Genomic DNA, 26528 nt, shown 5'->3' on the forward strand with positions numbered 1-26528 from the left:
TCCGAAAATGGCCTGAGGTGTTTAGGAAGCTGAGCGTCTCCTAAGCTAATGAAGTTGCTTAACGATCACCATTGACGGACTGCACCTGTGTCACAGAGGGAGGCCAGTAACCCCCCAAAACCACGGATGGCCTGCATCCGTGTCGCCCTTGACTGCATAAGGGAAATGCCCCATCAGCCTTTGCAGCAAACGCAACTCCATACAGAAATTGTCCAACAACCTGCCCCGCAGGTCATACCGGCCCGTCAAGATAGATAATATCGGGAAAATTTGAGATAGGCCGATGCCATATCCAGAGAGTAGGCCACAAACACGCATTCGTCAGGTATGATACCTCTGACGACTGTACCAATGGCCAGGTGAGTGAGTAAGCGTAACTCTTTTACTTGTTCTTGCGTCCTAGACCAAGCCTCCGCAGACGCCCACGACTATACTGCCGCGCTCACACCAAAGCGTTTATGCAGTCCTTTATGCAAGGGTCACGACCCAGCCGATATCATCCTCACGCTGGACCTACCCCTGATAGATACTTACTCTCTATTCTACCTTCTTACCTCTCTAGTCATTCCACATGCAACAGTACTAACCTGCCAATCAGATTGCCCGCTGAATTACTCCTCAGGTGTCGAGCACACAGCTAGCGGTGAATATGAATTGCCACACTGAAGTTGAAATAGATTGAGATCGTGATCACGATATCCTGATTAATGAGCATTAGTTCAACCACATTTCTCCTCGGATTTAACATTAGACAGGGAGCATGTACTGATGGAAAACTCTTCCTTTTGCCATCTGTCAGGTATCCTTACAACCAGCCAACGTTATCATCCCGTTTCTTCTGAAAACTTACCACATTTAAAGACGAGCTGTTGAATTAACGTTTAATGACTATTTAAAGAAACCACAAAACCCACGCCTACTAAATATATGCTACCTCTATTATACTTCTAAATGTTGTATCCTAACAAGCCCACTCTGGTTTTTCCTTATTCTGCTACCAAACTACAAATATGGGACCAAGCACAGCCATCTTTCCCCCAAACCGGTAGGCAGAAAGAAAGTAAATCTTTGAAAGTCTCAAGTTTCCAACAGATCGACTCCCCTTCCCCACCTTAGCGGCTCAATGCTTGCTTCTGCCTGCCATTAGAGGCTCAATGCTCGCTCCGGCCAGCTTTTACAGGGTCAATGCTAGCTCCAGCCAGTCTTACAGGCCCAACGCTTGCTCCAGCCTTCCGAAGCTTAATGTTTGCTCCAGTCTTCCGAGGCTCAATGCTCACGCCAGTCTTCCGAGGCTCACTGCTTGCTCCGGCCTGCCATTAGAGGCTCAATGCTCGCTCCGGCCAGCTTTTACCGGGTCAATGCTAGCCCAGCCAGTCTTACAGGCCTCAATGCTCGTGCCAGCCTGCCTTCCAGACCCAAGGCTCGCTCCAGCCAGTCTCACAGGCCCAACGCTTGCTCCAGCCTTCCGAGGCTCAATGCTAACGCCAGCTTACCGGCTTAATGTTTGCTCTAGTCAGCTTTAAGGGGCACAGCGTTAGTCCCAGCTGTCTTGTAAAGGCTGAAACTTGCCCCGGACTACATCGACTCAATGACTTCGACCTTCTTTATAAATATAACCTAAAATATAAAATATTTATTTTCATTTGTATACATTATATAAATATATTTATATTTTATTCTCCCTGACATCCTCCCACTAAATGTACTTACCGCGGCAGTCAACTATGTTACGTATTATTTAGTTGCAACTGCAACCTTAAGTTAACCTAAATTAGAACCCTTTATTTACACTATGTATCCATTGATACAACTATCAGGCTATGTCAAAACAGAATACACGTTAGACCAGTGATGTCAAAGTCAAATACACAGGGGGCCAAAATTTAAAAAATGGTACAAGTGGAGGGCCGGGCTGGTTCAATGTTTATTAAAACTCGCAATTATTGCACATATTGAACCAATACCAATAACACAGCCTATATTGCACTTAACATTAATCATTAAATTAAGTAAAACATAAATAAAATCAGTTGCAATATTTTCTCAAGGCTCTTTCAGTAAAATACATGTCAGAGATGACATGGCCCCGCCCCTGCAGCAGCAGGTTCAGTTCATTCAGATGGCCAGCGATGTCACACAGAAATGCGACTTCACACAGGAACTTTTTATCACGGAGCTCTGTAGTGTCTTTCCCTTTGCTTTCCATGAACAGACAGATATCCTCACGCAGCTCGAAGCACCTTTTCAACACCTTTCCCTTGCTTAGCCACCGCACCTCTGTGTGATAGGGCAGGTCACCATAGTCTGAATTTAACTCCTCCAGAAACGTCTTGAACTGGCGGTGATTTAAACCTTTTGCTCTAATGAAGTTAACTGCTCGTGTTATGGTGCTCATAACATGTTCCATTTTCAAAGCTTTGCCACACAACGACTCCTGGTGTAGGCTATGATGCAGTGATAAGATATCAGCTCACCCGTGCCGTCTTTCTCCTTTTTTCTCTCCCGAATCCTTGCCACCAAGCCACTTTTATGACCGCACATTGCGGGCGCTCAAATCTGTTGTTAGTGCCACAAGTTTGTCCCAAGGCAGCTCCATGTCATTTACACACCCGGATACACCTGTTCATACAGATCCTTTCCTGTAGTTGTGCCATGCATCGGACATAATCCCAAAAACTCTTCTGTCACGCACAGGCTTGAGTCCACTCCACGGATGAAAATTGACAGCTGAGCAATGTCCGATATGTCGGTCCTCTCATCCACAGCAAGGGAGTATGCGATGAAATCTTTTCCTTTTCCCACAAGCTGTTGTTTAAGATTAGTGGAAAGCTGGTTTACACGGTCAGCAACTGTGTTTCTGCTCAGACTCACATTTGAAAATAGCTGCCTTTGTTCTGGGCACACAACGTCACAAACTTTGAGCATACAGTTCTTTACAAAGTCTCCCTCGGTAAATGGCCGGGCTGATTTTGCGACCTCTTCAGCCACAATAAAACTGGCCTTGACTGCAGCCTCGCTTTGTGATTTGGCTTTTGTGAACATAGCCTGCTGGGACTTAAGATTTCTTTTAACTCTGCTACCTTCTGTAGCCTTTGTTCTGTGTTCATATTCTTGTATTTGTCTTTCTGTGCGTCTGTGTGTTTCGTTGATGTTTCATAGTGCCTTCTTAAGTTATATTCTTTCATAACAGACACGCTGTCTCCACACACAAGACACACAGGCTTTCCTTTTACTTCGGTGAACATGTATTCTGCCTCCCACCTGTCTTGAAACCCCCTGTTTTCAGCGTCTACCTTTCTTTTTGCCATTTTGGGGAGAGGGAGATGACAATTGAAGGCGATGTTCAGGCCTCCACTGTGACTCTGCTGCTGCTGCTCATGAAGTGAAGAGAAGACGCGGGATCGCGCTCGCTCACGGGCACTCGGTACGCGCCAATGCACTCGCAGTGCATCTTGGGACTTGTAGTATTATGGTGCTGCGGACACATAATACTGCGGGCCGGTTTTAATAGTAATTAGATATCATCCCGCGGGCCAGAGAGAACTAATTCACGGGCCGGATCTGGCCCGCGGGCCTTGACTTTGACACATGTGATCTAACCTAAATAAATCTAATAAATGAAAGTATTCATACATTTTGTGTTACACCCATTAAATATAAATATCTATTTTTGTAATTGATTTATTTAAATGTATCAAACAATATTTAAATGTGCCACCTCTAAGAAGGGCTTGAATCGTTTTGTGAGTGTAACTTAAATAAATCTAATAAATGAAAGTATTCATACATTTTGTCTTACACCCATTAAATATAAATATCTATTCTTGTAATTGATTTATTTAAATGTATCAAACAATATTTAAATGTGTCACCTCTAAGAAGGGCTTGAATCGTTTTTGTGAGTGTAACCTAAATAAATCTAATAAATGAAAGTATTCCTACATTTTGTGTTACACCCATTCAATATAAATATCTTCGTTTTGTAATTGATTTATTTAAATGTATCAAACAATATTTAAATGTGTCACCTCTAAGAAGGGCGTCAATCGTTTTTAGTGTGTCTTGTTGAGCTGATAAACCCATATTCTGAATCATTAGTCCCACATCCAACAATGAGGCACAGCACCATAATCACAAGGCACACCGCTTTGAACTGAAATTGTGTCTCCTTCAGGATATAATGGTAATTTCTAAGGAAGAGCGGCATACAAATAAGCAAAACAATGCCGTGGTGGGACCCCAACATGGCCGCCAGAGTTTGTTGTGGTCACGTGAGTGAATACGCTCTATTCTGTAAATCAAAATAAATGTGTAAAAGTATGATTGTAAGAAGTGTTTCATCATTGCTTCAACAAAAGGCCACTGGGTTCCTAAAGCTGCAACAAGTAATAAGTAACAGGCTTTCCTCCTGGAAGGTATATGTTTTAAAGCATGCCGTCATGAACACTTTTTAAAAACGCAACTTAGTTTTGCCTCTTTTGACCTGGATGAATTATTTTACGGCGGCGGTTTGAGTTTACCAGAAGGAAGGCATGGATTCATACACGACGAGCTATAAACTGGATGGTTCAGGCCAGGGAATGTTGTTTGCGTGTCATCAGACCTCAGCCCATAAAACCGTTCCCTTCTTTTGTATGCTCCTACTAGATAAACAGGGTGAGCTGGTGGCGCCCTCATCTGCTCTGATCCTCACCAATGACTGTCTTTTATAATAAAATTAGAAAAGTTAGTGCAAACTTGCAAAAGTGCAAAACAGTTGCATTAATTTCTTAGGCAACATTTCCCTGGGTCCATTCAACTGGAAAAATAATAATAATTCCCTTCAAAGAAATATCAAGTCCAAGTCCTTTCTGCTCACTTGTCTGAGGCTGAGCCCGATACTTGGTGTCTCATCTTGAGTACAAGTTCATTAATGTTTGGGGTCAGGCTCTGAGCTGAGGAAATCCTCAGGATTGACTTCAGGTGTTCATCAGTAAGACGACTCCTATGTGATGTTTTGTTTAGTTTCATCAACGAAAACAGTTGTTCACACAGGTATGTGCTACCAAACATAGACAGCATGTGAGCAACTTGGGTGCGCAGCTCAGGCATTGTGTCGGGGATGAAACGGGCAAACTCAGCAGTGCCCACGGACTCATATTTTGCCTTCAGTGTGTCATTACACTGGAGCTCAATCAGCTCCATTTGGAGATTTGCTGGTGCACTTTCCACGTCAACTGCAAATGGATTGCTGAGTAGTTGAAACCTGCTTTTTTGGGCTTCAAAGTCGGAAAATCTCCGCCTGAAGTCGGCAGCAAGTATGCCGAGTTTGTCAGCAAACTCTGTACTGGAACACGACAGTAGGCTCACTGGGCTCAGTAGGCTGTTTAGAGACCAGCTCGTGCATGGTCTTGCAACACGAAACATGGTCAAAGTTATTTTTCGCATCTGCGTTTCCCACAGGCTCAGCTTGGTTTTAAACGCCCTCACAGTAGAATACATGTCAGAGATGACATGGCCCCGCCCTGCAGCAGCAGGTTCAGTTCATTCAGATGGCCAGCGATGTCACACAGAAATGCGACTTCACACAGGAACTTTTATCACGGAGCTCTGTAGTGTCTTTCCTTTGCTTTCCATGAACAGACAGATATCCTCACGCAGCTCAAGCACCTTTTCAACACCTTTCCTTGCTTAGCCACCGCACCTCTGTGTGATAGGGCAGGTCACCATAGTCTGAATTTAACTCCTCCAGAAACGTCTTGAACTGGCGGTGATTTAAACCTTTGCTCTAATGAAGTTAACTGCTCGTGTTATGGTGCTCATAACATGTTCCATTTTCAAAGCTTTGCCACAACGACTCCTGGTGTATGATGCAGTGACAAGATATCAGCTCACCCGTGCCGTCTTTCTCCTTTTTCTCTCCCGAATCCTTGCCACCAAGCCACTTTTATGACCGCACATTGCGGGCGCTCCGTCTGTTGTTAGTGCCACAAGTTTGTCCCAAGGCAGCTCCATGTCATTTACACACCGGATACACCTGTTCATACAGATCCTTTCCTGTAGTTGTGCCATGCATCGGACATAATCCCAAAACTCTTCTGTCACGCACAGGCTTGAGTCCACTCCACGGATGAAAATTGACAGCTGAGCAATGTCCGATATGTCGGTGCTCTCATCCACAGCAAGGAGTATGCGATGAAATCTTTCCTTTTCCCACAAGCTGTTGTTTAAGATTAGTGGAAAGCTGGTTTACATGGTCAGCAACTGTGTTTCTGCTCAGACTCACATTTGAAAATAGCTGCCTTTGTTCTGGGCACACAACGTCACAAACTTTGAGCATACAGTTCTTTACAAAGTCTCCTCGGTAAATGGCGGACTGATTTTGCGACCTCTTCAGCCACAATAAAACTGGCCTTGACTGCAGCCTCGCTTTGTGATTTGGCTTTTGTGAACATAGCCTGCTGGGACTTAAGATTTCTTTTAAACTCTGCTACCTTCTGTAGCCTTTGTTCTGTGTTCATATTCTTGTATTTGTCTTTCTGTGCGTCTGTGTGTTTCGTTGATGTTTCATAGTGCCTTCTTAAGTTATATTCTTTCATAACAGACACGCTGTCTCCACACACAAGACACACAGGCTTTCCTTTTACTTCGGTGAACATGTATTCTGCCTCCCACCTGTCTTGAAACCTCCTGTTTTCAGCGTCTACCTTTCTTTTTGCCATTTTGGGGGAGAGGGAGATGACAATTGAAGGCGATGTTCAGGCCTCCACTGTGACTCTGCTGCTGCTGCTCATGAAGTGAAGAGAAGACGGGATCGCGCTCGCTCACGGGCACTGATGCGCGCCAATGCACTCGCAGTGCATCTTGGGACTTGTAGTATTATGGTGCTGCGGACACATAATACTGCGGGCCGGTTTTAATAGTAATTAGATATCATCCCGCGGGCCAGAGATAACTAATTCACGGGCCGGATCTGGCCCGCGGGCCTTGACTTTGACACGTGATCTAACCTAAATAAATTCAAGATTCAAGATTCAAGATTCAAGATGTTTTATTTGTCACATACACACACAGGGTGTGCAGTGAAATGAAAGTGGCAATGCTCAGCAGGAATGTGCAAGGGCAACAAGTACACACTATTTACAAATAAAAAACAACACAATATTTACAGTAAGTGTGTGTGTGTGTGTGTGTGTGTGTGTGCCTAAGAGGGGCAGTTGTGTGGGTCTATGTGGGGGTCCTGGTGAGGTCGGAGTTCACAATCCTGATGGCCTGAGGAAAGAAACTCCGTCTCAGTCTCTCTGTTCTTGCAGCGTGACTACGGAGGCGCCTGCCTGACCGCAGCAGCTGAAACAGTCTGTTGTTGGGGTGGTGAGGATCCTTCATGATCCTGCCGGCTCTGGTTCTGCACCTCCTGGTGTACAAGTCCTGCAGGGTGGGGAGTGTAGTTCCAATAGTGCGCTCAGCCGAACGCACTACTCTCTGCAGAGCCTTCCTGTCCTGAGCGGAGCAGTTGCCAAACCAGGCTGTGATGCTTCCTGTCAGGACGCTCTCTACAGCTCCAGAGTAGAAGGACTGAAGGATCCTCTGGGAAACTTTACATTTCCTCAGCTGCCTGAGGTGGTAGAGGCGCTGCCTTGCCTTTCTCACCAGAGTGTCTGTGTTTGTTGACCATGTCAGATCCTCGGTGATGTGGACTCCCAGGTATTTATACCCGCTCACCCTCTCCACAGTAGTCCCGTTAATCCCCAGTGGTGAGTACGTCCTCTGTTGTTGTGCCCTCTAAAGTCCACAATCAGCTCCTTAGTTTTGGTGACATTCATGATGAGGCTGTTGTCCTGGCACCAGAGTGACAGATCAGCAACTTCCTCCAGGTAGGCCTTCTCGTCGTTGTCGGAGATCAGGCCCACCACCACTGTGTCATCCGCAAACTTGATGATGGTGTTGGAGCTGAACCTGGCCACACAGTCATGTGTGTACAGGGAGTACAGTAGGGGGCTGAGGACGCAACCCTGGGGGGATCCTGTGTTCAGGGTGAGGGATTTGGAGGTGTGTCTGCCCACCCTGACCACCTGTGGCCTGGCGGTCAGGAAGTCCAGGATCCAAGCACACAGGGGGGTGTTCAGTCCCAGCTCAGTCAATCTAATAAATGAAAGTATTCATACATTTTGTGTTACACCCATTAAATATAAATATCTATTTTTGTAATTGATTTATTTAAATGTATCAAACAATATTTAAATGTGCCACCTCTAAGAAGGGCTTGAATCGTTTTTGTGAGTGTAACTTAAATAAATCTAATAAATGAAAGTATTCATACATTTTGTCTTACACCCATTAAATATAAATATCTATTCTTGTAATTGATTTATTTAAATGTATCAAACAATATTTAAATGTGTCACCTCTAAGAAGGGCTTGAATCGTTTTTGTGAGTGTAACCTAAATAAATCTAATAAATGAAAGTATTCCTACATTTTGTGTTACACCCATTCAATATAAATATCTTCGTTTTGTAATTGATTTATTTAAATGTATCAAACAATATTTAAATGTGTCACCTCTAAGAAGGGCGTCAATCGTTTTTAGTGTGTCTTGTTGAGCTGATAAACCCATATTCTGAATCATTAGTCCCACATCCAACAATGAGGCACAGCACCATAATCACAAGGCACACCGCTTTGAACTGAAATTGTGTCTCCTTCAGGATATAATGGTAATTTCTAAGGAAGAGCGGCATACAAATAAGCAAAACAATGCCGTGGTGGGACCCCAACATGGCCGCCAGAGTTTGTTGTGGTCACGTGAGTGAATACGCTCTATTCTGTAAATCAAAATAAATGTGTAAAAGTATGATTGTAAGAAGTGTTTCATCATTGCTTCAACAAAAGGCCACTGGGTTCCTAAAGCTGCAACAAGTAATAAGTAACAGGCTTTCCTCCTGGAAGGTATATGTTTTAAAGCTACGTCATGAACACTTTTTAAAACGCAACTTAGTTTTGCCTCTTTTGACCTGGATGAATTATTTTTCTGGCGGTTTGAGTTTACCAGAAGGAAGGCATGGATTCATACACGAGCTATAAACTGGATGGTTCAGGCCAGGGAATGTTGTTTGCGTGTCATCAGACCTCAGCCCATAAAACCGTTCCCTTCTTTTGTATGCTCCTACTAGATAAACAGGGTGAGCTGGTGGCGCTCCCTCATCTGCTCTGATCCTCACCAATGACTGTCTTTTATAATAAAATTAGAAAAGTTAGTGCAAACTTGCAAAAGTGCAAAACAGTTGCATTAATTTCTTAGGCAACATTTCCCTGGGTCCATTCAACTGGAGAAATAATAATAATTCCCTTCAAAGAAATATCAAGTCCAAGTCCTTTCTGCTCACTTGTCTGAGGCTGAGCCCGATACTTGGTGTCTCATCTTGAGTACAAGTTCATTAATGTTTGGGGTCAGGCTCTGAGCTGAGGAAATCCTCAGGATTGACTTCAGGTGTTCATCAGTAAGACGACTCCTATGTGATGTTTTGTTTAGTTTCATCAACGAAAACAGTTGTTCACACAGGTATGTGCTGCCAAACATAGACAGCATGTGAGCAACTTGGGTGCGCAGCTCAGGCATTGTGTCGGGATGAAGCGGGCAAACTCAGCAGTGCCCACGGACTCATATTTTGCCTTCAGTGTGTCATTACACTGGAGCTCAATCAGCTCCATTTGGAGATTTGCTGGTGCACTTTCCACGTCAACTGCAAATGGATTGCTGAGTAGTTGAAACCTGCTTTTTTGGGCTTCAAAGTCGGAAAATCTCCGCCTGAAGTCGGCAGCAAGTATGCGAGTTTGTCAGCAAACTCTGTACTGGAACACGACAGTAGGCTCACTGGGCTCAGTAGGCTGTTTAGAGACCAGCTCGTGCATGGTCTTGCAACACGAAACATGGTCAAAGTTATTTTTTTGCATCTGCGTTTCCCACAGGCTCAGCTTGGTTTTAAACGCCCTCACAGTAGAATACATGTCAGAGATGACATGGCCCCGCCCCTGCAGCAGCAGGTTCAGTTCATTCAGATGGCCAGCGATGTCACACAGAAATGCGACTTCACACAGGAACTTTTTATCACGGAGCTCTGTAGTGTCTTTCCCTTTGATTTCCATGAACAGACAGATATCCTCACGCAGCTCGAAGCACCTTTTCAACACCTTTCCCTTGCTTAGCCACCGCACCTCTGTGTGATAGGGCAGGTCACCATAGTCTGAATTTAACTCCTCCAGAAACGTCTTGAACTGGCGGTGATTTAAACCTTTGCTCTAATGAAGTTAACTGCTCGTGTTATGGTGCTCATAACATGTTCCATTTTCAAAGCTTTGCCACACAACGACTCCTGGTGTAGGCTATGATGCAGTGATAAGATATCAGCTCACCGTGCCGTCTTTCTCCTTTTTTCTCTCCCGAATCCTTGCCACCAAGCCACTTTTATGACCGCACATTGCGGGCGCTCCGTCTGTTGTTAGTGCCACAAGTTTGTCCCAAGGCAGCTCCATGTCATTTACACACCCGGATACACCTGTTCATACAGATCCTTTCCTGTAGTTGTGCCATGCATCGGACATAATCCCAAAAACTCTTCTGTCACGCACAGGCTTGAGTCCACTCCACGGATGAAAATTGACAGCTGAGCAATGTCCGATATGTCGGTGCTCTCATCCACAGCAAGGGAGTATGCGATGAAATCTTTTCCTTTTCCCACAAGCTGTTGTTTAAGATTAGTGGAAAGCTGGTTTACACGGTCAGCAACTGTGTTTCTGCTCAGACTCACATTTGAAAATAGCTGCCTTTGTTCTGGGCACACAACGTCACAAACTTTGAGCATACAGTTCTTTACAAAGTCTCCCTCGGTAAATGGCGGGCTGATTTTGCGACCTCTTCAGCCACAATAAAACTGGCCTTGACTGCAGCCTCGCTTTGTGATTTGGCTTTTGTGAACATAGCCTGCTGGGACTTAAGATTTCTTTTAACTCTGCTACCTTCTGTAGCCTTTGTTCTGTGTTCATATTCTTGTATTTGTCTTTCTGTGCGTCTGTGTGTTTCGTTGATGTTTCATAGTGCCTTCTTAAGTTATATTCTTTCATAACAGACACGCTGTCTCCACACACAAGACACACAGGCTTTCCTTTTACTTCGGTGAACATGTATTCTGCCTCCCACCTGTCTTGAAACCCCCTGTTTTCAGCGTCTACCTTTCTTTTTGCCATTTTGGGGGAGAGGGAGATGACAATTGAAGGCGATGTTCAGGCCTCCACTGTGACTCTGCTGCTGCTGCTCATGAAGTGAAGAGAAGACGCGGGATCGCAGTGCATCTTGGGACTTGTAGTATTATGGTGCTGCGGACACATAATACTGCGGGCCGGTTTTAATAGTAATTAGATATCATCCCGCGGGCCAGAGAGAACTAATTCACGGGCCGGATCTGGCCCGCGGGCCTTGACTTTGACACATGTGATCTAACCTAAATAAATCTAATAAATGAAAGTATTCATACATTTTGTGTTACACCCATTAAATATAAATATCTATTTTTGTAATTGATTTATTTAAATGTATCAAACAATATTTAAATGTGCCACCTCTAAGAAGGGCTTGAATCGTTTTTGTGAGTGTAACTTAAATAAATCTAATAAATGAAAGTATTCATACATTTTGTCTTACACCCATTAAATATAAATATCTATTCTTGTAATTGATTTATTTAAATGTATCAAACAATATTTAAATGTGTCACCTCTAAGAAGGGCTTGAATCGTTTTTGTGAGTGTAACCTAAATAAATCTAATAAATGAAAGTATTCCTACATTTTGTGTTACACCCATTCAATATAAATATCTTCGTTTTGTAATTGATTTATTTAAATGTATCAAACAATATTTAAATGTGTCACCTCTAAGAAGGGCGTCAATCGTTTTTTTAGTGTGTCTTGTTGAGCTGATAAACCCATATTCTGAATCATTAGTCCCACATCCAACAATGAGGCACAGCACCATAATCACAAGGCACACCGCTTTGAACTGAAATTGTGTCTCCTTCAGGATATAATGGTAATTTCTAAGGGAAGAGCGGCATACAAATAAGCAAAACAATGCCGTGGTGGGACCCCAACATGGCCGCCAGAGTTTGTTGTGGTCACGTGAGTGAATACGCTCTATTCTGTAAATCAAAATAAATGTGTAAAAGTATGATTGTAAGAAGTGTTTCATCATTGCTTCAACAAAAGGCCACTGGGTTCCTAAAGCTGCAACAAGTAATAAGTAACAGGCTTTCCTCCTGGAAGGTATATGTTTTAAAGCTCGCCGTCATGAACACTTTTAAAACGCAACTTAGTTTTGCCTCTTTTGACCTGGATGAATTATTTTACGGCGGTTTGAGTTTACCAGAAGGAAGGCATGGATTCATACACGACGAGCTATAAACTGGATGGTTCAGGCCAGGGAATGTTGTTTGCGTGTCATCAGACCTCAGCCCATAAAACCGTTCCCTTCTTTTGTATGCTCCTACTAGATAAACAGGGTGAGCTGGTGGCGCCCTCATCTGCTCTGATCCTCACCAATGACTGTCTTTTATAATAAAATTAGAAAAGTTAGTGCAAACTTGCAAAAGTGCAAAACAGTTGCATTAATTTCTTAGGCAACATTTCCCTGGGTCCATTCAACTGGAGAAAAATAATAATAATTCCCTTCAAAGAAATATCAAGTCCAAGTCCTTTCTGCTCACTTGTCTGAGGCTGAGCCCGATACTTGGTGTCTCATCTTGAGTACAAGTTCATTAATGTTTGGGGTCAGGCTCTGAGCTGAGGAAATCCTCAGGATTGACTTCAGGTGTTCATCAGTAAGACGACTCCTATGTGATGTTTTGTTTAATTTCATCAACGAAAACAGTTGTTCACACAGGTATGTGCTGCCAAACATAGACAGCATGCGAGCAACTTGGGTGCGCAGCTCAGGCATTGTGTCGGGGATGAAACGGGCAAACTCAGCAGTGCCCACGGACTCATATTTTGCCTTCAGTGTGTCATTACACTGGAGCTCAATCAGCTCCATTTGGAGATTTGCTGGTGCACTTTCCACGTCAACTGCAAATGGATTGCTGAGTAGTTGAAACCTGCTTTTTGGGCTTCAAAGTCGGAAAATCTCCGCCTGAAGTCGGCAGCAAGTATGCCGAGATTGTCAGCAAACTCTGTACTCACTGGGCTCAGTAGGCTGTTTAGAGACCAGCTCGTGCATGGTCTTGCAACACGAAACATGGTCAAAGTTATTTTTTCGCATCTGCGTTTCCCACAGGCTCAGCTTGGTTTTAAACGCCCTCACAGTAGAATACATGTCAGAGATGACATGGCCCCGCCCCTGCAGCAGCAGGTTCAGTTCATTCAGATGGCCAGCGATGTCACACAGAAATGCGACTTCACACAGGAACTTTTTATCACGGAGCTCTGTAGTGTCTTTCCCTTTGCTTTCCATGAACAGACAGATATCCTCACGCAGCTCGAAGCACCTTTTCAACACCTTTCCCTTGCTTAGCCACCGCACCTCTGTGTGATAGGGCAGGTCACCATAGTCTGAATTTAACTCCTCCAGAAACGTCTTGAACTGGCGGTGATTTAAACCTTTTGCTCTAATGAAGTTAACTGCTCGTGTTATGGTGCTCATAACATGTTCCATTTTCAAAGCTTTGCCACACAACGACTCCTGGTGTATGATGCAGTGACAAGATATCAGCTCACCCGTGCCGTCTTTCTCCTTTTTTCTCTCCCGAATCCTTGCCACCAAGCCACTTTTATGACCGCACATTGCGGGCACTCCGTCTGTTGTTAGTGCCACAAGTTTGTCCCAAGGCAGCTCCATGTCATTTACACACCCGGATACACCTGTTCATACAGATCCTTTCCTGTAGTTGTGCCATGCATCGGACATAATCCCAAAAACTCTTCTGTCACGCACAGGCTTGAGTCCACTCCACGGATGAAAATTGACAGCTGAGCAATGTCCGATATGTCGGTGCTCTCATCCACAGCAAGGGAGTATGCGATGAAATCTTTTCCTTTTCCCACAAGCTGTTGTTTAAGATTAGTGGAAAGCTGGTTTACATGGTCAGCAACTGTGTTTCTGCTCAGACTCACATTTGAAAATAGCTGCCTTTGTTCTGGGCACACAACGTCACAAACTTTGAGCATACAGTTCTTTACAAAGTCTCCCTCGGTAAATGGCCGGGCTGATTTTGCGACCTCTTCAGCCACAATAAAACTGGCCTTGACTGCAGCCTCGCTTTGTGATTTGGCTTTTGTGAACATAGCCTGCTGGGACTTAAGATTTCTTTTTAACTCTGCTACCTTCTGTAGCCTTTGTTCTGTGTTCATATTCTTGTATTTGTCTTTCTGTGCGTCTGTGTGTTTCGTTGATGTTTCATAGTGCCTTCTTAAGTTATATTCTTTCATAACAGACACGCTGTCTCCACACACAAGACACACAGGCTTTCCTTTTACTTCGGTGAACATGTATTCTGCCTCCCACCTGTCTTGAAACCCCCTGTTTTCAGCGTCTACCTTTCTTTTTGCCATTTTGGGGGAGAGGAGATGACAATTGAAGGCGATGTTCAGGCCTCCACTGTGACTCTGCTGCTGCTGCTCATGAAGTGAAGAGAAGACGCGGGATCGCGCTCGCTCACGGGCACTCGGTACGCGCCAATGCACTCGCAGTGCATCTTGGGACTTGTAGTATTATGGTGCTGCGGACACATAATACTGCGGGCCGGTTTTAATAGTAATTAGATATCATCCCGCGGGCCAGAGAGAACTAATTCACGGGCCGGATCTGGCCCGCGGGCCTTGACTTTGACACATGTGCGTTAGACAATGCGATGTCACGAACAAGCCGCGACCATAGCGGGACTACCAGAGTAATCGCCGGCTGCGATACTTCTCCTGACGCGTGCATGCCTGGTGCCGTCCTACCGCGACATTAAAGTTTGTATGAACTGCTGCCCCGTTATGTCATTTCACAAGCGGCATCACTTTCGACCACGCTCCCCTTCCGTGACTGGAAGGACTGGTTCGTACTGCTTGAATCGAAAAGACGGTCCGGAGTTTCGGGCTTGAGTCTGAACTCAGAGTGCACTTATTTAGTGTTCCGGTTCCCCTCACGGAGCCCAGTTAGCGCCGCCGAAACAACGTAATAAAGACACAGCGGTTACCGGGATTTGACGAGAGCATCGATGGTGTGCATGAAGCTACACCATGACTGCAGGGCGGAGATGACGTCGTTGTCAATCGTAGAGGAGACGAATTCCTGGCGTACCAAATACCAGAAGCGCCGTGCTACCTCCCCGCCTGCAGCCTCGGCATACCCCCGCTCTTCCGGTCCCGTCGCCGTAGAGGGAGCAGCTGATAGCAGCTAACTAACTAGCCCTACTTGCTAGTGGAGCAGGAGAGGAGGCTCGCTGCTAGAACCACCCCCTGGGTGAGTACCCCTGAGCCGGGCAGCCCGCCGGCTGCCACTGAACACACCTCTCCACGAGATAACCACAATCGGAATCTGACACGTTTCAGCTCCCCATAATTAGATGCAATCAGCAGAGGACCAATCTCCCCATTCGAAACGACGCGAGCTGAAACGACAACTGACAGCAGCAGAGAACAGAACTTTAAAGTGTTACCCACGACTCTGTGATAGGCTTATCCAACTGGGCTGGCTCTAAATGGTTGGTTCATTCATCGGGCCCGCCCCCAATCAGCTAATGGAGTAATCGCTGCAAGACTTGTGAATGAACCAGCTGTACCCACTGTCTTCCTGTCTGAATTTTCGCTAAGCTACATTAGAGGTGTTGTATTCAGGACAGACATCCACAGGCCCACATGTATGCACACACACACACACACACATGCAAAGGGGATGGGCATGCCCTAAAACAGTAATATAAGTCCAACTGAAGATTTGGACTTATAAAGTATGCCGCGGGGCTGGTAAATGTTAAAAATATTAAACCAATACATATATTTTAATAAAATACTTGTCACATGATGTATTTTCTTTATGGTTTCGGCTGCACAATCAGCCACTGTGTGACAATTTAATGTCCCTGCATGGGAACCAATTAACTCAATAAGCGTTGACTCGAAGCAATGCGTGCGACATGATTTTATTGCTCATTATTTGCTGTTTCACATTTGTACTTCACACTACATTTATTATCTTGTAATGTCTGTACTTGTGTTACATGTGTGCTTCTCTCGTTTGTCTCAAAACACAAACTATCATGGTGGTGTTTTTAAATATATTATAACACGCCAACATATTAAAACCGAATATAGCAGCAAAGAACTCTTTGCTCTGTAAAGATGGAGCGATGGCATCTCGAGCTGAGAAGTCAAACTCTGTCTGCGTGTGTTGTAATCTGAGTCTCTCCGTTCTTTGTTTCGGTAGCCGGGCGTGTTCGTGCATGCGAGTCCTTCCCATCATGTCCCACTGGCCAGCGGTAACTGTTGTGTAAGCTACTATTACACACACACACACATATATATTTATATATATTAATGTGCTCAGAGAGAGAGCGTTTTTAAAAACAAATGGTCCAGAGTGTGCACTTGGGTAAACTATATATTCTTGCAATTTCACTGAACTTGATTTGATAAACAGCTTCTTATTTATCACCTGTGGTTTTATTGGTTTCTTATATTATTCTTTCATAATACAAGACATTTTATCTATGTCCCACTCACACACACACGCACGCACACACACACACACACACACACACAGGAGCGTGGCACCATGCCGAGGCATGAAGCCAATCAGGCTCTGCCAGCTGTCTCTGCCCTCCACATGCAGACACACACACACACACACACACACACACACACACACAAATACACACACAAAAGCACTGCCTGTGGCTGTCAATTATACCGCTGTAATAAGGGCCTTAGATTAGACATTAATAATTTAAGTATCTAATTACTGTCTGGCATCCTTCACGCCATCACAGATAGTACGCAAACTTGTGTGTGACTATGCGTTCTCTCTTTATAGCTCAATATAGCACGAGTTTCTGTGTACAGCGTGGAAAGCTTGGCTGAGCAGCAAGGGGACGAGGGAGAGGCACTGTAGCATCCGAAGGAAAGCTTTACAAAGCGCTGCTGCATATTAAGTGGGGTAAATACTTAATGCGAGTCTAATTAAGCTGCGTCTGTGTGTGTGTTGGAGAGACAGAGAAACCGCAAATGATGGAAGAGAGACAGAACGATCTGACTTGCAACACACACACGGTGTCACTCTGCGAGGTGGTCGCACTAACCTGATGTTCAGCAGCGGGGCCCAGCACCCAGATGGAGGAGCCGACCAGCAGCAGAGTGGTGGTGAGGATGGTGCTCCTCACTTCTGGGGAGGTGTCTCTTATTACCAGGCTGAACGCCACAGACCCCCTGAAACCTGAGAACAGGGAAGACATTTCTGAGCAAACAGCTGTATTATTGCCATCCATCAAACCACCAGACAACCAATTATTTGAAAAGGGCAGGAGAGACTCACCCAGTGAATAACTGTCCATGGGTAACAGATGTCATCCTGACTATCACTAGCATTGATCAGCTGCTCACCAGCAAGAAGCCCCAAAACAAACTTCGAGCTTGCTGCACAGTGGGGACATCGTTCTTAAAGCCAAAAGTATTCCCAAAGCGTATCCTGTACTGCCCTGAGGAACACCTCGGGGAGGCAATGGGAGACTTTTGAAAAATAGCAAGACAAGGTATTTCATTTTTAGTTATTTTTTTTTACAAAGAAACCTTCTTATGTAAGAGGTAGAGTGAGTCAGGGCAAGCAGTGAAACATGCTGCTGCTGCACTATCCCACATCCCACTTCACATTGAATATTCTTTTCTCCTGCATCATCAAACTGTTCACAGCTTCAACCATGAGACACTTTCGTGGGTTGATACTTTATTGAGTCTTCTCCAAAATACAGATACAACAATAGAAAAGGCTGCAGGTGAATTGTTTCAAAACAATGCAAAAGGTGCAAAACGGTAAATATTGCTAAAACAACAACAACACAATGTTAATCGGTAATTTTAAGAACTGTACCTGCAAACATCGTGAAGTGCTGGAAGGAGCGAGGCGCCTTGGTTGTTGGTCTCAGGTTTAAGAGAAATGAAAAGAGTTAGATGTGACAGGCTCTGGATACAAAGATGGAGATCTGTTTGTGCAGATTAAGGAGAATACTTATGTCTGAGACACACCCACAGGTGGAAGTGAGTCAACATGGACATTTGGTTATTTTTCAATGAAAATCACAATTTCTTTGATTCATTATAACATTGACAAACAAAAGAGTTTGTTCAATACAGTAATGTCAAATATGTCGCCTAGAATAATAAAAGGACCAATATTTTAAGCAGGGGACCTTAGTCTGAAAGGGTTTTTTACTAAAACATCCCCCTGCGGTCAATATTAAATCTTACCATGGCTTCTAGATCTACGGCTTTTCAAAAGCAATATCCTGCTCCCAAAAGTAGACATTTCTCTTCATCAAAGGCCTGTAAGCTATTTGAAAGGAGGTAATTAAACACTTTCAAATCAGCCTCATTTCCAATAAAGCTCATCTCCATTGTCACTGGCCAAGGCTGGCTATGGCGATTACAATCTACTGCGTAACCAAAGAACGAATCACGGGGGTTATTTCATTGTTATGGACACTTTAAGCATCGTACAAGAGGACTTAGACCTCCATTTATTCTTGTTTGTACATCCGGATCAGCTGAGTTAACCACATTTCTCTCACCTGAAGCTTTTGTTCTTGAAGGACGATTTCTCCCAAAGTTAAACAGGCTCACAGCTCAAGTCGAAACATTTTCTACCTGGCAGACTGAACACTGAACACAAGAGGATTGGAAAAAGAATCTCCTCTGTCGACTCTTTCTCTTGCCCCTTTGACCCTATCGTGGAAAATGGATTGTAATAATAATTGCGGGCCATCTGGGCACTAGACTGTGAAAGAACAGCCCCTTGGAGTGCGGCCACTCGACTCGTTCCTCGGCATACGCTACGGTCACGCCGGCTCTCAGGCGAGGACGACTGTAGCCAGCAGTCCATTACATCCCCACTGTTCCCCTCAGGAAGCACAGCTGACGTATACAACAGCAGCTGTGAATGCAAAACATCTGTTATGATGCTACAGCTTCAACATGTGATGAGAATCATTACTGTTTACACAACATGTATTGGTATGGGTTTTGAGACTTGGGGCCAAATATTTATTCTAAGAAGTTACATTTGAGAAACAGTTCAAAAGTTAAATATATTCACAGTGATATAAAACACAGAAGAGTAATAATCCTCACGTTTGAGAAGCTGGAACCAACTGGAACAATTGGCATGTTTGCTTAATATAGGACTTATTATTTAAAATCCTTCTCAAATAATGTTCTGTTTCTATATTTGAAAGCTCTTTCGCTCGAAGTTCGAGAACTAATAGGATTTAATCTCCAACCTAAACAGGGATTAAGTACAAATTTAAGTACTCTGAGTTTATTTCAAGCAGGCAAACGTCTTTATTCCACTGAGCTTTGCTAAAGAACAGAAACAAGCAGCAGTAACAATAATTAAAGACCCATTTAAATGTCTCAAAGGCGTTTCTCAGCGCAAACTCTGAACTGCAGCATCTTAATCTGGATAGATTGTGATCATGGGAGACCGACTGAATGGCATTTGCAGAGCTCACCGGATCAAACTTGCTGAGTTCAAACTTCTTCTTTTTTTTTAAGAACTGGGGAAATTACTGCACTGCAGCACGGAGGCAGGATAGCAAACAGGAAAACCACTGTGGTAAAAAAAGGGTTAGAAGACTGTACATATGGGGGTCGTGGCACAATGTGGAAGAAACAGAACTAAATGGAACGGAACAATCGCTTCTGTGGTTCCGGGCACCAAAAGGCCGCACAGCAGGGAGTGAAGAGGCTCTTTCACGTGGAGGAAAAGGATACAAATGCCCCAGTAATGAAGAGAGCCTTAAAGACATAGTGGGGAAACGTCAACAACACACATCCCATGTAGCTGAAGATGAAAATCTCCCCCAGGAATTTGAAGACTTCAAAGAGCTGCACATTATAAAAGGGTTTGAGAGGATCATGATGGAGAAGGTCATATGAGTTGGGGAGGGGTTCATGGGGGATGGTGTGTGTGTGTGTGTGTGTGTGTTGGGGTGTGTGTGTTTTAGTGGGTTAAAAGTGAAGGACTCGGATTCATATCTGAAATGGGTAAACAGGCTTAGATTTGCACAAACATTGCACACACAGTGCAGATGATTTTCCCTGATCCAATGAGCTGCCTGCATGTCGCACCCAACATGTTTTGATCATCATTCTATTGTTACAGATTTTGAACATGGCATTTGTGTAAATGTGTTAAGAGTAGCTTTGTGGATATTCTGATATTACAACTCAGTCCTATTTGCGTGTCCTGTAATGATCCCGGCCGTACCAAAAGGCTTAGATGTCTTTTACTGTCGGCGACAATAGAATCGGAATTATTTGAATGGAGTACTTCTATATAAGAATATTAATATTAATCAAGGTCCTTATGTTGTGTTTAATTAGAGCAGATGTTATGACACCATTCATTATTTATTATTTTCTGTTTTTACCAGTTAAACCAGCTTTGGTAAAAAGCTTTCTAATTAAATACTTTCTTCGCAAGGACAAGAAAGGCCACAGAGAAACATATTTCTCCTACTAGATATTCAACCAGTTTCTGCACACCCTGAATCCATTTGTCTTGTCCTTTGAGCTGCAGCTGCATTTATAAATCATAAAAATGTAGATAAAGGCAGGCTGCCAAGTAAACATACTGCGCCATACACATCCGTAGAGCCAATCCACTTTATAGGCAAAAGCTTCATCGGTGCCGCACAGCATTTTAAAAGGCCTTTCTGTGATAAACAGTTAGTCCAACTGTGGCACCGATAATGAATAATGAATGCATGTATGAGTATATGTGTGTACCTCTGATTTATTTGCTCCTCTGTGAAGCTTGCCGGTACAGTATGACAGAGTGCTCGCCTCCATCTGTGTTCAGCCTTTTAAGCAGAACGCTGGAGTCTGGCCTCCCACACAGACACACAGGAGAGCTAGAGCACTAATGGCAATTAATGATTGCTTCCACACACACGCAAGACACAAACACAGCATCAAAAGGGTAAACTGAAACGGGTAAACTGAAAAAGGCTGTCTGAAAACTACCGCTGAAGAGGCCTCCATCCCCCTCCATGAACCCACCTGTCTGGTCCTGGTCCTGGTCCTGTCCTCGGAGGATCAATTGTGAATCGTGTACCTTGCCTGGATCAAGCCACAAAACAGCACCGTCACAATACTTGAAAAAGATACATTTAAAATAAATAAAAAATGCGGGGGGGGGGGGGGAGTGAATGAAAAAAGAGAAAATAGCCAATTAAGTATTAAACATAAACATACATGACATCAAAGACGAGAGACGGAAAAAAGGATTACGTCCATGAAAAAGAGACAAAATGCTAATTAACAACAATAAAGCAATTGCACCATTAATATGTAAATATGAGTCTTACTGATGCTGAAACATTAAAGCGGCGATATGGTTTATGGCTTATCATGGAGTAAATGTGAGCGTGAACATTTTGTGTGAAAAGCCATAGAGGACTATTCTGTAAGCAGAAGGGAGGTAAACAATGTGCTGTATCTAATTAGTACAGAGTACGTGAGATTGCTAATACATGCACATATGATGTAATTAGGTGTGTGAGTATGTGTAAGTATGTGCCTTGGGGCTTTCTCATGTCGAGAATTTGCTGCAGTAGGTCCTTCCATCATAGGAAAATGTTTTGTGGAGAGTCTTTTTTACTGTATATGTGGTTCGACCCAGCATTTCTTAAATCAAAGCAACTGACCAAAGATAAACTGACGTCTAAAAATTAGGATTGAAATATGTTGAAAAATGTGCAGGACAATGCATGTAGGCATTCACAGTCCAGGAATCCAATTAAATCATCCTCGGTGCCGTTATTAATTGAGTTTAAATTACGTGACATCAGATCAAACGCTGTATCCACCCATTGTCCTGGTTCCAGTGAGGTCCAGCTGTATAAACAGCCTTAAATGTACTGTCCAACCCAATTCAAGTATCCTCATGTTTCTGGCCAAAGACGCTACTTCCATTTCTACTCCAGAGACAGGAAACTCTGGCAATGACAAACTCTAAAAATGACATCATCTCTGTGGATTGTGCCCTTGCTGGGAAAGAGGGGGCCGGCTGGAGCAGAGAGCTGGAATGAAAAAAAAGCGTGTAGCATTAAAGGCGAGTTGCTGCCTCTCAGGACATGTTTGTATTTGTTACAAAAATTCAATTCCCCATGTTTGCTCCTTCGAAATTGAAAGAAAATCACAGATGAAAAATGTGAAATGATTGTGATGGGGAGCAACATTTCGAGGACAGAGCTCTCAGAAATAAATACGGCTGCAAAGAAAAGATAGCGCCTGCAGTTCAGGCTGCTCAGTGAAGCGAGTCCATTATTTTCTCTTCCCATTCGCCCGTCACACTAGAATGCTGACGTGTACTTGCACTGTGCTACCTCAGGTAATCCCTGTCCACCATTTCTCTTTCCAGCAATGCTCAACCACGTCTAATAGAGCGTGCCAGCATGGCGGATCTCATTTCGGTTCAACATCCTCCTTGGTTTACATACACAGTGACGGAGGTGCAACACATCATCCACACAGAGACTCCCCAACTCAGGGCGCTTGGCAACAGATGAGATGCATCCCATAATAATGAGGAGTTATGAGGGGCATAAGATGAATGATGGCAGGGCTCCCTGCGATGTGGATGGTCATTAGGCACACCCTAAACTCCATCAATTAACATAAAGCGCCTTGATTACCAAAGGACACCAGGGAGGACTCCTCCCGCTCACTGGGTCGCTCCGTATGAGCTGCCGCTTCACCCTAAATGGACCATTAAAGGCCTTTGAATGAAGTAGCACTCATCAGATTAGTTTAGTTAGGGTCTAGTTGTGGACCGAGAACATTGAAGATTGCAATATGACTCATTTCTAGAATACTGTGACAAAATCTTAGCATCAGAACCAGCTTTCTGACAATTCGAAGTTGAAGGCAAAATTAGGTGTTTCCTTATTAGCCCTGATAGTACAGTGTCAATACAGGAGAGAAAAGTTGAATATGCACCAAATACACCCGAGGCTCTGCATCAGACAGTAGAGATAAACACTGCCCTTGCTTTTGCTGCGGTGAGCCTCCCACACAGGGCAGCATTCAGTGGTGTACTTTATGGACAGGGCATCTGGGTCCAATAGAACAGGGTTTCTATTTCATTAAATCCCTCTGACACAATGGGGCAGGAGGAACAACACCACTAATGTGTGCATGTGTACACTACATTCATATTTCAGAACTACATTGCGCCTGGCAGGTGAAGCAATAAATGAAGACAATGCCAGGCAGCTGAGCCAAGTAATTGTTTGTTTTCTTTCCGAACATAAGTTCCCCAAGATTCCACACACTCTGAAACAATAAAGTGGAAACGAAAATAATGTAATAGGAATACAACCTCCCTTTGGCGATGGATAAAGAAAACACGAGCAAGGTCACGTTGTATCCATTTTAACAAGACTTGGGCACATCTTGACTTTCCAGGATATCTGTACAAACAGCGAGAATTCTACTGTTATGGCGTGCTGCCTATCTGTGGGCATCTCCAAACTAAAGGTCCATGGATGCTCCGAAACAGTAGGGCGGACACCATTTCAAAATGAGTTATGGGGGTTGAGCCCAGAAGGGGATTGGCACCGGCACTGAGAGGAGACGGTTTCATACTTTCTCATCTGTACATTATTGACTCGCTACAATTCCAAGGACTCTCAGAGGGTGAAGGCCTTCATCTAATGCCGGTGTAGGTTTTCGAGGAATTGTGCAGATGGTCTAGTCTAGACGGCAGACAAGTGCACGTATCGTTCCCAGGTTTGTGAAGTGTCAATGGCCCCAGAGACGCCCGGAGACAGCAGAGCTTTGTAAACAAACCGCTGCTCGTGCCACCGATATTGTGGAGGAGGGAGCGCGTCAGTGCGAACAGTTGAGTAGGTTTGCGTGAGGTGGAAAGGGCAGCAGTTGAATAACAGGATTTGTGTTTTGTCTGAAGCACTGACATCGCCACACACACACACACACACACACGGCTCACCTGAAAGTCCGCTGGCTTCAGCTGAGAGGAAGCTCTTCTAGGACAGCAGGAAGAAGACGGATGCTTCCAGCAGTGGATTCTCATATAGCCGAGTGAATTTGATGAGGTGCAAAGAAAGTTAAAGATATGCAAGAAGGTAATCAAACAGCACTTATCATTTTGCATCAGGCCAATGCGACTGCAACACAAATGTACAGCTGCTGTGGCAGAATGCATGTGCCGAAGGGTGCCGCAATTTTCTGCAGCCTTTGCAAACAAAGAGTATCTGCAGAAGCTGCTCATGAAGCCAGGACATCCCACATTTAGAGTAACCCACTGGGTCTTTATGAGATCCTTTTCTGCACGTTCCCCAACAGATGACAGTCCACATCCCACTCCTTTCTCACTGTCCCGCATCCCCTCTGGCAAAGCTTCATAGCAAGGCCTACAGTCAGTCTTTACACAGTGTCCCAGAGAGGACAACACAGGTTGAAAGGTCAGTGTCTGCCCTGCATTCCCAACCCCCGTAAATACCCTGTTGTTTTACAATATTGAAAACACCTCCCCAAGACTGGTTGTTTTTGTAATTAACAAGGACGGGTAGAGCAGTAATTAAAAGATAACTGAACAACTGTTCATCAAACTGAGTCTCTTTAAGAAACTACCGTTGCACACGAGAGCAGACTGTTGCGATGGTCGGCATCAGCACAATCGAATAAATGCTCACTTTGTGCTTTGCCCACACCCAGAGATAAGTCACTGTGAATAAGGGCTGAGCTGTGCCCCGAACCTCCCATGACACTTCCTCATTTGTCATCCTAAAACTAAAAGATCAGACGGAAATGCTGGACAACAGCGCAAGTCGAAACTTAATCAGAGGCTATTGGCTTGATTGAAGACCGTTAATGTTGCTGAAGCACTTTAGACTTAGCTGCGATGCTTTTGTTCAGGTGGTACAGTCGGAGTTTATTAGAAAAGCAATTGCCAATCGAGGAAGTGGATAGATTGCGGCGGATCCTAAGGTGATAATTGAGTTTGGGGTGCAGAGGGAGAGATGGGAGGGGATGAAAGGATATGAGGGCTGTTATGACTGTGAATATGAAACAAAAGAGCGAGGAGCTGCCAAGCAATCCAAGAAAATAACCAACAGAGAGGAAGAAGGCCGGTTGAAGATGTGTCCTGCACCCATCTGGCTGTTGGTGGTGATGGCTCTGGAAGACAAATGGACAAAGACAGAAAAAAGGGTTACGTTCATAAAAATGCGACAAACTGCTCAAGAACACAAAGAAAGCAATTGCGCAATTACTCCAGAAGTGAATGAGTCTTACTGATGTTGAACCATTAAAGCGTCAACTTGGTTTATGACTCAGAAAAAGAAATGCAGTCGACATAAATATAGCCCACTTGGTTCTTGGTGTAAACCAGTCTGCAGCAGTGAGAATAAATCCACATGCTTATTATGCTGAGCTGAGCCTTTAAAGGAAATGTATTGGAGGCACTCCTAAGAACACATGCCCTTCTTTACAAGTTAAATCCTTCCCTGATAACAATCCTTTCTGAATTATTTGCCTTCGAGACGTCCCATAGTAGTGAAAGGGAAACAAGGGAACAACTATTGTTGTTCACAAAGACAGCAGCATCGTGCTATTTACGCCGCTATAAATATTGACTCTTTCGGGGGAGGGGGAGACTTCCACATGGAAGTCACCGAGTGCAAAAGAGGCCTCAAAGGGTGGAGGAAGGGAACGGGGGAGGAGAGAGAGAGGGCCTGAGGTGAAAGCAAGCAGAGACAGGCCCTCATGCTAGTGCACTCTAAAAAAAAAAAAGTTGAGTCAACTTGAAAAAGTGAGGCAACCAGCTGCAAAGCCTTTTTGAGTTCACTCAACTAAGGGCTAATGTGTTGTGTCAACTTATGATAAGAAGTTCACTCAAAGTGATATCTTAAGTTTGTCAAACGTAACATTACTATTCAGACGTACTTATGTATTTAAGTTAACACTACTTACAATATTGCATTTGATCTACTCATGTACTTAAGTTCAGAACACTTAAAATATTAAATTGGAGAAACTTTAAATTGTGTGTTCTTGTAGATTAAAAACATACATAAACAGCACTTAACATTTTTTGTTGAGAAATGTTTTGTTGAGAGAAGTTACTTTCAACTTAAAATGTTTTGTTGAGAGAAGTTACTTTTAACTTAAAATGTTTTTTTACTAAATTTCACTGCCCATTATTTGAGGACACTCCACATTCTTTGCAACGTTGCCTTCATTTAAATTAATTAAAAATGTACACCGTTTTTTTGGAAAAGTC

The 26528-nt window shown here is 43.9% G+C and overlaps 1 protein-coding gene across 1 annotated transcript in view; it reads right to left on the bottom strand.

Annotated features, from left to right (window-relative positions):
• LOC130206638 (sodium/hydrogen exchanger 9-like) overlaps positions 1–26528 on the bottom strand; it is a 75201-nt gene that overhangs the window by 27037 nt on the left and 21636 nt on the right. The window contains 7 exon segments of the mRNA XM_056434692.1: positions 17308–17441; positions 18093–18204; positions 19991–20104; positions 21281–21374; positions 24227–24339; positions 25289–25377; positions 25380–25423. Coding sequence (XP_056290667.1) covers positions 17308–17441; positions 18093–18204; positions 19991–20104; positions 21281–21374; positions 24227–24339; positions 25289–25377; positions 25380–25423 — 700 coding nt within the window.

This window comes from Pseudoliparis swirei, chromosome 16, assembly GCF_029220125.1.
Source record: "Pseudoliparis swirei isolate HS2019 ecotype Mariana Trench chromosome 16, NWPU_hadal_v1, whole genome shotgun sequence".
Taxonomy (NCBI): domain Eukaryota; kingdom Metazoa; phylum Chordata; class Actinopteri; order Perciformes; family Liparidae; genus Pseudoliparis; species Pseudoliparis swirei.